This window comes from Halichoerus grypus, chromosome 13 (genome assembly GCF_964656455.1).
Source record: "Halichoerus grypus chromosome 13, mHalGry1.hap1.1, whole genome shotgun sequence".
Classification (NCBI taxonomy): domain Eukaryota; kingdom Metazoa; phylum Chordata; class Mammalia; order Carnivora; family Phocidae; genus Halichoerus; species Halichoerus grypus.
Genome location: NC_135724.1, coordinates 87,081,954 through 87,094,310, shown reverse-complemented (window position 1 = coordinate 87,094,310; position 12,357 = coordinate 87,081,954). Strand labels below are relative to the sequence as shown.

Sequence of the window (12,357 nt, the reverse complement as noted above, 5' to 3'; positions counted from 1 at the left end):
ATCCCGCTGGGGAGGACTCTGAAGCTCTAAATATGAATTAGGGACACCCAAACCATATGTACTTTTTCCAAAATTATTTGTTATTTTGTTTAAAAAAGCATTATGTCAGAAGTCAGAATCCCATCAGACTGCTTGACCCTTATCTTATGGATTACTACTGTTTTTATTTTGAACCCATAGGTGGAGTGAAATATTTTATGATCTTTTTAGGCTTTCAAGTTCTCAATTCCACCCTGGTAGTCTCAAGAAATTAAGGCTCAGAGAGGTTAACTGACTTTCCTAAGGGCACACAGCAAATCAGTGGCAGAGCCAGGACTAGAACCTGGGTATCTTAACAATTTGTTCAGTGTCCTCTCCACTGTAACACTGTGCCCTCCCTGCCTGTTCTCCCGTTTGTGAGATTACTTTCACAGTTCCTACAAAGGGGCTATTGTGTTCCCTCATCATGGTTCCCAGACCCCATGTGACTGGGCCGACAGTGGACATCAGATCTAGACTGAGCCAATTGGATTCTCTTTCCTAAGAAGTTGAGATTAGAACATCAATGTGTTTTGGTTTTTTGGTTTTGTTTTGTTTTGTTTTTAAACTGGGCTCCAAAGTGGGAACTCAAAAGAAGCAAGCTGGGAGGAGAGGAGAGCAAAATAAACAGTCTTTAAAAAGAGGAGGTCAGGGGCACCTGACCGGCTCAATCAGTAGAGCATGCAACTCTTGATCTCGGGGTTGTGAGTTCAAGCCCCTTGTTGGGGGTAAAGTTTACTTTAAAAAATAAATAAATAAAAATTAAAACAAGAGGTCAGTTTGCGAGACCAGGTAGTTTGAAAGACAGAGTTGGAGAGAAGAGCTGATTTGGTTTCTGATAGCTTTCTAGTTCTTAGTTCTTGTTCTTCATGGGGATGTGTCTCTAGTTCACACACAATAACCCTGGTATTCCTATAATTTAGCATGATTTTGGCTGCAGTAAGAAAATTTATGAATTTTTACAACAGGAAGTACAGAGCCAAGGTGGATTTCAGGCATGGTATAATCAGAGTTCTAGGCTCTTCCCTCCATTGTGTGTTGGCTTTGATCTCACACTGGTTTCTGTCATGGTTACAAGAGGGGCCATCAACAACAGGGGCAACACTCCTCCTGTTGCCAGCCACGGAGCTAGAGAAAGCATTTCCTCTCCAACCTCGGACTATAAATACTTCCTTTCTGTCTGATTAGGCCCCTGCCACTTATGTACCTATTCTTGAATGCCTTGCAGTCTCCAGGAGAATGCTATGCCGTGATTGGCTTGCATTTGTGTTCCTGGTCCAATCATTGGCAAGGAGGATGGAAAGGCTTGGCTAAGGGTAATCGGGATCTACCCTGGAGATACACGTGCAAATCAACTTCAGTCAGCTGAATGGGAGAGGCTGGTTACCTGAACAAATTGGGATCTGCTAGGGAGGAAGAAGGGGGAACAGATGCTGGAGAAGGAAAAAAATAATCATTTTGGACTATTTCGAGTGGATTTCTGATCCTTGTAGCCGAAGAGTCATTTGGACCATCAGCTTCCTGGTCTGTAGCCAAATGCCTTTGCCCAGCTCCTCTGCAGCTTGATTCTAATTTCCTCCTCCATTCTGTGGACTCTGTTATCACCAACATTTCTCACCACTGGCTCATTGCTTTGGCAAGCTGGCATCTCACTCTGCTCCAAGCCCTGCTGATGGAGCTGAAGATCCCTTTAGCAGAATCAATTCTGGCAGGTTCTAATTTAAAAAGCCTCACACTTCTCTGCATGGGGGCTGCTGAGGTCTGTGCCCATAAAGGCAGGGAGAGTAAATTCTGCTGAGGAGAGCCTATTCTAGCCTATTCTTAACAAGCCCTGAACCTAATTGAACTTAATCACTTTTCAGTCGCTGACACTTGAAATGTGTGAGTCACTAGGCTATGTATGGAGCTGAGGGCTACGGTGGCCCTTTAAATACCAAAGAGATGGTAGCTGTCGGCTTCCAGGAGGGCTGCTAGGGTGTGGGGCTGTGGTTTCACTCAGGGTTGCCCCCGAAACAGACAGCCCTGGATTCCAATCCTGGCTTCTCCACTTACTGCAACAGTCACTCTGTTTCTTCAAGCCTGTTTCCTCATCTGTAAAATGAGGATGGGAACACTTGCCCCAAAACACTTCATGTGAATCAAGGCCTGACACGAGGCTGCTTGAAATCTTTATTCTACTTGGCATGAATATTCATATGTTTCCTTGCAGAAATGTTAATGTGTCTGGTTATGACATGTTGCCCAAATCCCATACATGATATACCATTACACTAACTTTCCTCATGGTTACAACGTGGCTGCCAGCAACATCAGGGACAACATGTTTCCTTGTGCACCTTATTACCTTTCTGAAACCAAAAATATGGTAAGTTTTAAAACACATCCTGTCCCGAGAGTTTAGGGATAAGAGTATGGAGATCTTAGTGTGGCTGAGCTACAATTATTCCAGGGCCTAGTAGGGAAGGTAGAAATCACATGGAATCAAGATTACCCTAGGAAACCAGTACCCCCAATCATTTGCCTTGAGCAATGTGGCTGCTTCTTGAATTTAGCCCTGCAAAAAAGTGGTCAGCTTGTGTTTCGGGGCCATTTGTATGAAAAATGTTTATCTTTAAACTACCAGACTGCATTCGGCCTGTGACAAATGCTCATGCCAGGAGTCACTGGTGACCTGGGTCAGGCCAGGGTTCCCTGTGTCATGCTCATAGAGGGTGGGTGTGGGTCCTCCTGAAGAAAAATGACGGGCCAATTCCCCCGCGCTGGTGAAGTTCTTTTTTGTCTTAAATTGTTTCTCTCGTTTTGCAGAGCAGGAAGAAATGGGTCCCTTTTAGTGCGTGTCGAGGGTGTACCCAACGTGGCTGCGGTAGGGATGCGGGGCTGTGAGAGCCCGAGTGAGGAGAGCGGGAATGCAGATGCCAGCGATGTGGGAGCACCTGAGGTGACAGCTGAGTGGCGCTGTGAGGGGCTGTTACTGAGTATCGTGAGGGGCGCTACTCCGGAAAGGGGCCGCTGAGAGGTGTGTCGCTCCCCCACCCTCCGCCTTCTCGCCTTCGCTTGGGTCCTCTTCCAGCGCCTTCCAGGGGAGAACGCCCGTCTGTGCGGGTCACAAAGGCGCCCGTTCCAGGGGTCCGAGAACTCCCAGACGCGGGGCCGGGGGTGGGTGCAGCGGGGCCGCGCAGCAAGCCCTCGTCTTGGTGCGGTCGGACCCGCAGCGGCGGTCGGACCCTCAGGGGGGGCTGCCGGCCCCCGGTAAGTTTCACGCCCTGGCGGCCGCGCTTGCCGCTCCACAGCTCCCCCTGCTGGTGGCGGCCCCTCGCCCATGTCCTTTAAGCTGCCTTAAACCTGGAAAATATCAGAAGCCCCCTCAATTAAACACAAATAAATTACAATGTGTAAAATAACTTCAAAAAGTACAACAAACTTCCATTTCACCCCCAAAAGATCCCATTTTTAAAAAAGATTTTATTTATTCATTTAATTGACAGAGAGACAGCGAGAGAGGGAACACAAGCAGAGGGAGTGGGAGAGGGAGAAGCAGGCTTCCCGCCGAGCAGGGAGCCCGATGCGGGGCTCCATCCCAGGATCATGACCTGAGTCGAAGGCAGTCGCTTAACCAACTGAGCCACCCAGGCGCCCCCAAAAGATCCCATTTTAAAAAATAATGTTTTGTGTTTCTGTACCCCTACTTGGCTAGCACCCCAAGCATATCTTTAACTTACTACCAGGTTAGGCAGCCTTGGTTCAGGTTTTACAGGCTCCTCTCTCAGACCTGGCATTTTATAACCCACGTAGTCGTGAGTCTGGCTTTTCCTTTAATGGCAGATTGTGAACATTCAGCAGCAGAGGAGGAACCTGCCTCCCTACCCCAGCTAATTAAATGTTAGTTGGTAAAGGTGATCTCTTCATTCATTCAAACACTATTTGCTAAGAGCTTATCCTATGCCCCAGACTATAGAGATACTGTAGCGGATGGACGGAGGCCCAGGGCACCCGAGGGCATGTGCCTGAGGGCAGGCTTTGAGTTTCAGCTCTGGAATTGCCAACTCAAATTCCTGCTAGCTCCAGGCAGTTGCAGGGAATGTGGGAATTGGAGAGAGGAGTTAGGTAGGCACTCAGGAGCAGGGAAGTCTGTAGCCAGGAGAGTCAGTACATTGCCCACATTCACATTTTAAAACACTGATTGATAAACAGGATGGAAGGTAGGTTGAACCTGCCCGTAGGCGTCAAGTTTGAAACCCTGGAATGAGAAGGCAGCGAGCCAGGGGCCAGGATACTGGTGGGGCTCTGAAGGCCCAGCTGTGAGAATGGGGGTGAATCTCTCTGTAGGGAACAGAATGAGCCCAGCCCAGTGGGCACAGACAGAGAAAGGCCTATGTTGGTGTCTGGAAGCTGGAGACAGCCCAGGCGGAGACTGGCTCTGTGTGTGTGAGTGGTATCAGCAAAAATGTGGGAAGTTGATGGTGCCTCCAGCTCCTGGGGAAAAACACAAAACACAAAAACACAACCAAATAACTCAAGGGCAAGATAAACTGATACTTGACAATCCTGAGTCACAAACAAGGTAGATTCATCAAACACCTGTTATGTGCTAGGCCGTGTGCTAAGAGCTTTATAAACATTAGTTTATGCGAAGAGGTGGGTGTGAGTATCCCCATTCTACAGATGAGGAGACTGAGGCTCAGAGAGGTAGAATCACACCGTCAGTGATTGTCAGGTTTACTTGAGTCCTGCTTTTAGAAAGGTATAAGGTATATCACAGATCCACGGAGGTCCAGAAGAGCCCTTGAACATAGAAAAGCTCCTGGGCAATATGAAATTAGAGCTGCATAAAACTCCCGAGTAGAAAGAGGTCCCAAAGTGAGTATCTTTTGCCTAAACTTTATCGGTCAAGTAAATCCTGCTACAGCCTGTCCCCCACCTTGAGCTCTCTTACACACTGATCTTATTACTTTCTTGCTTTTAAGGAACATCCAGGCTTTTCCAGACTTCTTTGCCATTCACTTCCCACTGGATGCTGCCACCTACCCTAGATCACACACCATTCTCTGAATACTCCTGTCACCCACTTGCCTCTCAGCCTTTGCCCAGGCAGTTCTCTCTACCCAGAATTCTACCCACTTTTCTTCTCTGCTTGTTGAGCTCCCATTCATCCTTCAAAACCCAAATTAAAACTTACCTCCTTCTTTTCCACTATTTTACCCTGGACAGAATTCATACCACCTTGAAGGCTGACTTACCACTGCGTTCCCTAAAGTGTTTAGCACTCAGTAGGGGCTTAGTCTGCGTGCTAAATGGATCGAAGCACTTCGGGCATGAGAACTCATTTGGTTACAAGTGATAGAAAACTCCTCTCAGATTGTTTTAAGAGAATATGTTGATTCATGTAACTGGACATGACCCAGAGGTATCTTCAGGCTTGGTTAAGCCCAGGGGTTTGGATGATGTCCCCAAGTTTCAGTCTCTCACCATTTTGTCTTCTCCATGTTAGCTTTATTCTCAGGCTCCCTGCAGAGGCAAGAAGGTTGCCAGCCACTCCCTACCTCATTCAGTAGGCTCAAGAGCAGCAGGAAACAAAGTCCCTCTCTTCTGAGTGTTCAAGATTAAACCCCACTATTCACTCTGCTGGGACAAGTCAGGGATACGTTCCCATCCCTGACAGGATCACACTGGCAGGAGTTGGGGGGTGGGGGTGGGATTATGCAGATCAGCTAGGGATCTGGCACTCTGATTGGCCCTTCCAGAGTCTCATGCTCCAATCCGATAGGGAGGGGTGGGGTCAGTCCCGGGGAGAAAAACATGACCGGGTGGTTTCCCAGAACAAATCCAGGTGTTGTGACCAGGAGCTAGAGGAATGCTGCACACTCCTCAAGCCTTCACAAACGGTTATTACCCTGGACCTTCACCAGATGAAACAACCCATACGATACCATATCATACCAGCCCCTGTTTACTGAGCACTTACTATGTGCCAGGCTCAGTGAGGTGCCTTAAGGCTTCCCAACCTGTGAGGTGCCTTCTAGAACTTCTCTTATTTTCCAGAGGAGGAAATGAGGCCCAGAGGACGGAAGTGACTTGCCCAAGGTTAGTAAGTGGAGGAGGAGGAAATTTGTCGAGATCTGATGATTGACACAACTAATACTTTATTTTTTAAAAAAGGTTTTATTTAGGGGCGCCTGGGTGGCTCAGTCGTTAAGCGTCTGCCTTCGGTTCAGATCTTGATCCCAGGGTCCTGGGATCGAGCCCCGCATCGGGCTCTCTGCTCAGCGGGAAGCCTGCTTCTCCCTCTCCCACTCCCCCTGCTTGTGTTCCCTCTCTCACTGTGTCTCTCTCTGTCAAATAAATAAATAAAATCTTTTATTTTTTAAAAAGATTTTATTTATTTGACACAGAGACAAATAAATAAAATCTTTTATTATTTTTTAAAGATTTTATTTATTTGACAGAGACAAATAAATAAATAAAATCTTTTATTATTATTTTTTTAAAGATTTTATTTATTTGAGGAAGAGGAAGAAGAAGAAGAAAAAGAAGAAGAAGAAGGCTCTTCTCACACCCGGGCAGCCATCTGCTGAGTCCTCCACATGCGCCAAAGTGGTGGGAGGAGGAAGGGACTGAAGGGGGGGGTAAGGGAGAAGGTGCCACTGGGCCCCACACTGCCAGCGGGTGGCTCACACATTGTCTTCCTTTTGCCGCTGTGGACAGGACATTGCAGAGAGAGAGAAGAGCACTCACTGACTTTGACCTCCCTGGTGTCTGAGCATAGCGAAAGCACAATTCCTTCAAGATGCCGATGGTAGGTATTAGCTCCTGTGTGTGGAACGCTTACTGTGGGTCAGGCACTGTGCTAGCCGCTAGGCACATACTAGCTCATCTAATCCTGACAACAAATCTATATGCACCCATTTTAGAGATGAGAGACTGGAGGCTCAGAAATGTTAAGTGATTCACCCAAGGTCACACAGCGAGGCCGCCTTTCAGTATGCAATAATGAGGCCCAGCCTCCTCTCTACCCTGGCAACCCAGAGCAGGTTTTCCATGTAACAAATAAGCAGTTGACATCACCCAAGGGTGTTCTTCCACCTCTAGCCCTGCCCCCAGACACCTTCCTGCCCTCTGCCCTTGAGCTGAAATGTAGGCTTCTCTGGTCACCTAACCCGTTGCTCAATGCCTCTCCCCATCTCACCCAGTCAAAGAAGCACAGGAGAAAAAGCTCCGAAACCATCCAGGAACTTTCGGAGAAAGTCAAAGAGCAGCTGGCTGAGGCTGAGCTTCGGAAGCTGAGGCAGCAGTTCAGGAAGATGGTGGAAAGTCGGAAGTCCTTTAACTTCCGCTCCCAGCAGAAGATCTCCAACCAGCAGTAAGCGATGGCCAGAGTTTTATACTGAGTGAACTTGGAGAAAACTTTGGATTTGGTTTCATGCGGTGGGCCTTCTCATGTGGCCTCTGAGCAGGGACCCGATTCTGAACCCAATCTGGGTATCTAGGTGGGATAGCTTCAGTAGCCGGGGGTATTTATTCGCAGAATCCAGGCTGTCACCAGGACTCCAAGGGGGAGCACCACACCAAGAGGGCCCCGTGCGAATCGATTCCAATCCCAAACTCCCAGGAAAGGGGGAATCTGATTGGCTTAGCTTGGGTCAGGTGTCTAATCCTGGTCCTGGTCCAGTCAGCTGTGGCCAGGGGGCGGGGACTAAGCCTTAGGATACAAAACGGCTCTTGAGTGTCACTCGCATGGTTCTAGCAACCCGGATGGGGGAGTTCTCAGAGGAGGGGAAATAACCAGGCTGTGGCTGTCCCAAAAGATGTTTCCTGCTATGCGTCCTTACGGAATCTGCAAGATCAAATATTTGAAATTTGGTTGTCCTAGAAATTATGATGTGGATAGCTTTTTTAGACAATAGAAAAGTGTTCCCTGGGGTTGAATAAACAAATATCTTTAGATTCCCTCCAAAGGAATGTAATTCCTTAGCTACCTCCATAACGTTTATACAGGCAGAAACTGCCCATTATTAGAAAGAAAATCTTACTGTTTGATGTTATGTGAAGTTCAGAGGATAGGGGAAGCGGGGCGGTTCAGAGTTTCTATGGATTTAACTCCGACAGTCCATACGGGATCTTCATGTGAATTAGAAAAAAGCACCCTTTCTCAAGACACTTTACTGCCATCTGTTGGAAACACTGTCATTACCTAGGGATTTTGTTCGAACAAGATGAAGCGTCTCCCAGGAAAGTATAGTAAGTCAAGAAATCAATGATTGCTTTTCAAGCAGACAGAGCTCCCTCGGACAGTGCAGTCCACAACCTGCACATCTGTGCCTGGCAGCCCTGATTCAGAGCCTACCCCTGGTGGGCATCAGGAAAAGCCTCCTTCCTGGTGGGTCTCTGACAGTTTTTCTCGAATCTTACCCTTCATCCTACTTTTACCCTAGTCCATTTGATCTGGTTTCACTGTGATGGACCTGAAGGGGAGGGGTGGAAAAGTGGAGATCTCAGATTCTTCAAGTGAAACGCCTGTAAACAGGGGCCAGGACTGAGAGGAGCTGAGTGAGTTGCCTAGCATGCAATATTTAAGGAGACACTTCTTCCTCAGCGCTTGTCCTGCACCTGTACCCCGAGAGTGAGGGCCTCCCTAAATGTGGGAGCACCTCACTCCCAGTCCCAGCCCAGCTGATGAGACAGACAAACCTTCCTTTTGCTTTTACTGAGTCCTCTGAACTCCCAACTCTGGTGGACTCTTGTGCTCTTTTTTTCTCTCCACCTTAACAAAGACCCCCTCCCAAGAGTGGCTTAAGAGGGGGAGAAAGGTCCCAGCTGCCAGATTTAGAAGACGAGTAGCTCTAGAATTAGGGGTACACCCCCACATGGGGCTATTTACATTTGTAGTTGATGAAAGAACATTAAAAATTCAGTTCTGCAGTTGCACTAGCCACATTTCAAGTGCTCCATAGTCTTGATGCCTGGTGGATGCTATCGGAGAGTAGACAGAGAACATTCCCATAACTACAGAAATTCTACTGGACATGGGCGCCTGGGGGGCTCAGTCGGTGAAGCGTCTGCCTTCGGCTCAGGTCATGATCCCAGGGTCCTGGGATCTGGCCCTAAATTGGGCTCCCTGTTCAGCAGGGAGTCTCCTTCTCCTTCTCCCTCTGCGCTCTCTCTCTCCCTCACTCTCTCAAATAAATAAATAAGATCTTTTTTAAAAATGTGCATATGCGTGACTTGAGGATCTTGTCACAAAGCAGATTCTGATTCAATAGGTCCTGGGTTGGGGCCTGAGCTTCTGCATTTCTCCAAGCTGCCAAAGGATATGGAGTCTGCAGACTGCACTGCCCAGGGCGCTGGGTGCCCAGACTTTGCCAGAAACTCGGCCTCTGCGCCATTTCCCGTTGTTCAGTTGCCGTCTCCTGAGCCTTTTTTCTTTTCAAAAGCCCCGTTTGTCCACACTCCGACCCCTCTCCTCTCCAGAGTAGGGAGAGGGAGAGGGAGAGAGAGGAGACTCCTGTCAGCTGATTTAATAAATCATTAGCACCCTGCGTAGAGAAACTGGGCGAGGTTGGAGGTTACGGCGCATCTCTGTGTTGATGCGAAATTGAAAATGCCTGCCTGATGGGCTTGCTTCTCATTACCAGAGATAATTGGCTGTAAAGTCTGGAAAGAAAGTCAGCAAAATCAGACAGATGCCCGTGAACTGCTGGCAAAAGAGAGGACCTGCCCCCCGCTACCCCCCCCCCCCCCCCCGTCGCCCGCATCCCGTCTAGGTAATGGGTTTTGACAGGCACAGCTGCAAATTGTTCCCTAGGAAGAAAAGGCCCCCTAGCGAGGGGGCGGAGCCGTGGAGCTGCAGGCGCTCAGAGTTCTGGACCTGGACCAACCCCACCCCCGGCCCCGCCCCAGCCACCTGCCGGGGTGGGTGGTACCTCTCTGTGTCTCCTTGCCGCGCTAAGGAGCCTGGAGCGGCAGAGCAAGGCAAACTTGGCGGTTCAGGGTTAATCACGCGCTGCTTTCCCCACAGCAAGGAAATCAAGGCCCTGCAGGGAGAGCAGGAAGAGATCACTCTGCTTTTGGGTCTCATCAAGTCCTCGAAGAACTTGGATCTGAATGAGAAGAACTACATGGAGCTGTGTTTCCTGCTGCAGACCAAGGACGACTATGAGGCCCTGATTAAGTCAATGAAAGTGCTGTTGGCAGAACTGGATGAGAAGGTGTGGTCCTTCCCTTAGAGGGTTAACTGGAGCGCAGGGCAAGGGGAGGAGGCGGGGTGGAATGGGGGGTGAGGGGGGTACCCATGATGCCTTAGGCCAGATCTGACACCCCATATTCTAAAGGTGACTGTGCTTACTCTGCCACCTTGTGACCCCTTACTCTCCCAGGCCATTCCTCCGCTGTGTTTCCCCAGCACCTCCCCACTCCACTTAGAGTAAATTCCCAAACCCTTACTGTGCCGGTCAGGAGAGGTTAGGTTATGTGGCAGTAACACCCCTGCTCACCACTCAGTGGTTTAAAACAATACAGGTTTCTTCCCCATTCATGCTGTCTCTCATGGATTGGCTGTGGGCTCTTCTATCTTCTCCTCCTGAGACCAGGCTGATGGGGTATCCACCATCTTGAATATTGCCAGGTGTTGTGACAGAGACAAAGAGAGTTCTGGAAAGTCTCACACTGGCAGTTGAATGCTGCAGCCTGGATGTGGCACGTCACTTCTGTCCATGACCCAGAGGCTCAAAACTGTCTACCAAATCCATATATACCCCAACTGCCCATCCCCCAAATAGTCAACTCTATCCATCCGCAAGTGTCTAGGAAGTGCGTGTATCCAGAAGGCAAAGAGCTAGAGACATTTGCTGAACAGTGTTAATGGTCCTATCCCTTCCCATGGCTTGAAAGGCCCTGCATGATCTAGCCCCTGCCTGCCCCTCTGTCCTCATCCCATGTCATTCCTTCCTCAACTCATCTCAGCCAGCTGCAGAAGACTTTTTTTTTTTTCAAATATGTGAAAACTGTTCTTACCTCATGTTCCCCTGATCTCTGCTTCTTGCCCTTTATGGCTCAGCCTAAATGTGACTTTCTCAGGGAGGCCTTTTCTATACCCTTTCTCCTGTTTAAAGTATATCCCCCTTGCATTAATTAATAATTGCCAAAACCAAATAGTATGCTCAGTAAGGTACCTTTGAGAAGAGTTTTATGAGGCTGTATTTACAAGGGTGTGAGCACAGAGTAGGAACATTGACGCACTGTAGGGTTAGCTGCAGTGGGCAGGGCAGACACTCTGGAACCTGAAGACAGAGAGCAAACCAGGGGGAATAGATACCCCAACCTCTGTCTTCTCACCCACGGGCCCCCAGTGCAAGGGAGTCATCATGGGATCCTGCCGGGTCAGCCTCTTGGGGCCCAGAGCAGGGTGGGTGGAACAGAGTGGAGAGTGAACCTCAGGGGGCAAACAAGATCTCAGCACACTCCCTTAACTCCTTTCATGACACCCCATGGCACTTCCCTCATAGCACCTCTGCTTGTGGTAATTATACTTTAACACAGGTGTCATCTGTCCATAGTCTGTCACCTCTAGGAGGGCAAGGACCATGTCTGTTTTGTTCCCCTCTCTACCCATCCTGTGCCTATCCCAGTGCCTGGCACATAGTAGGTCCTCAATAAATATTTACTGACTGAAAGAATCTGGAAATCTCATTCCATCTTTCCTCTGCTTCAAACCCTTCAGTAATTTCCTATTGTTCTGAGATGAGGGCCAAACTCCCCAGTGTGGTTTGTGGGCTCTGCTGCCTTGTGTCCCTCCTGCCCCTCCCACCTTCTCTCCTGCGCCCCCCTCCTCTGTTTTCAGTCCACACTGGCCACTTTCATGAACCCATAGTGCTGTCTCTCATTTGCACGCCTTTGCACCTGCTGTTCCCTCTGCCTGGATTGCCCTTCCCCGTCTTCTCTGCCTGGGGAGCTCCTATTCATCCTTCGGGTCTCAGCCCAAATGCTATTTCTGCTGGATGGTTGTCCCTTCATTTCGTCTCCAGATGCTCCTGCTGTCTGTGTCCAAAATACCTTACCTCTCCCTTTTCCCAGGACTAACTGTGCTTCGCAGCTCGTTTCCAGCCCTAGTGTTGAGGTCAGGGACCATCATACTGTCTTGGTTGCCTTCATACCCTTAGTTGTCTGGCACAGAGCAGGTGTTTGATAATCATTGATGAATGAATATATGAATGAATGAGAAAGGCAATAACAGTGAAGAAAGTGGAAAATTGAAGAAAAAAATGGGGATGTGGGTCCTCAGAAACAGTAGGAAAAGGCAAGCTACTTTTTAAAAAGGATTTTATTTACTTATTTGTCAGAGTTTTG

The 12,357-nt window shown here is 48.7% G+C and overlaps 1 protein-coding gene across 1 annotated transcript in view; it reads left to right on the top strand.

Moving 5' to 3' along the window:
• The first annotated feature begins 6,653 nt into the window (after positions 1-6,653).
• The window catches only part of CCDC63 (coiled-coil domain containing 63), a 31,945-nt gene continuing 26,241 nt past the window's right edge, over positions 6,654-12,357 (top strand). Inside the window, exons 1-3 of the mRNA XM_078060994.1 lie at positions 6,654-6,811; positions 7,206-7,375; positions 10,031-10,220. Coding sequence (XP_077917120.1) covers positions 6,803-6,811; positions 7,206-7,375; positions 10,031-10,220 — 369 coding nt within the window. The 5' untranslated portion in view covers positions 6,654-6,802. The remainder of the gene's footprint in view (positions 6,812-7,205; positions 7,376-10,030; positions 10,221-12,357) is intronic.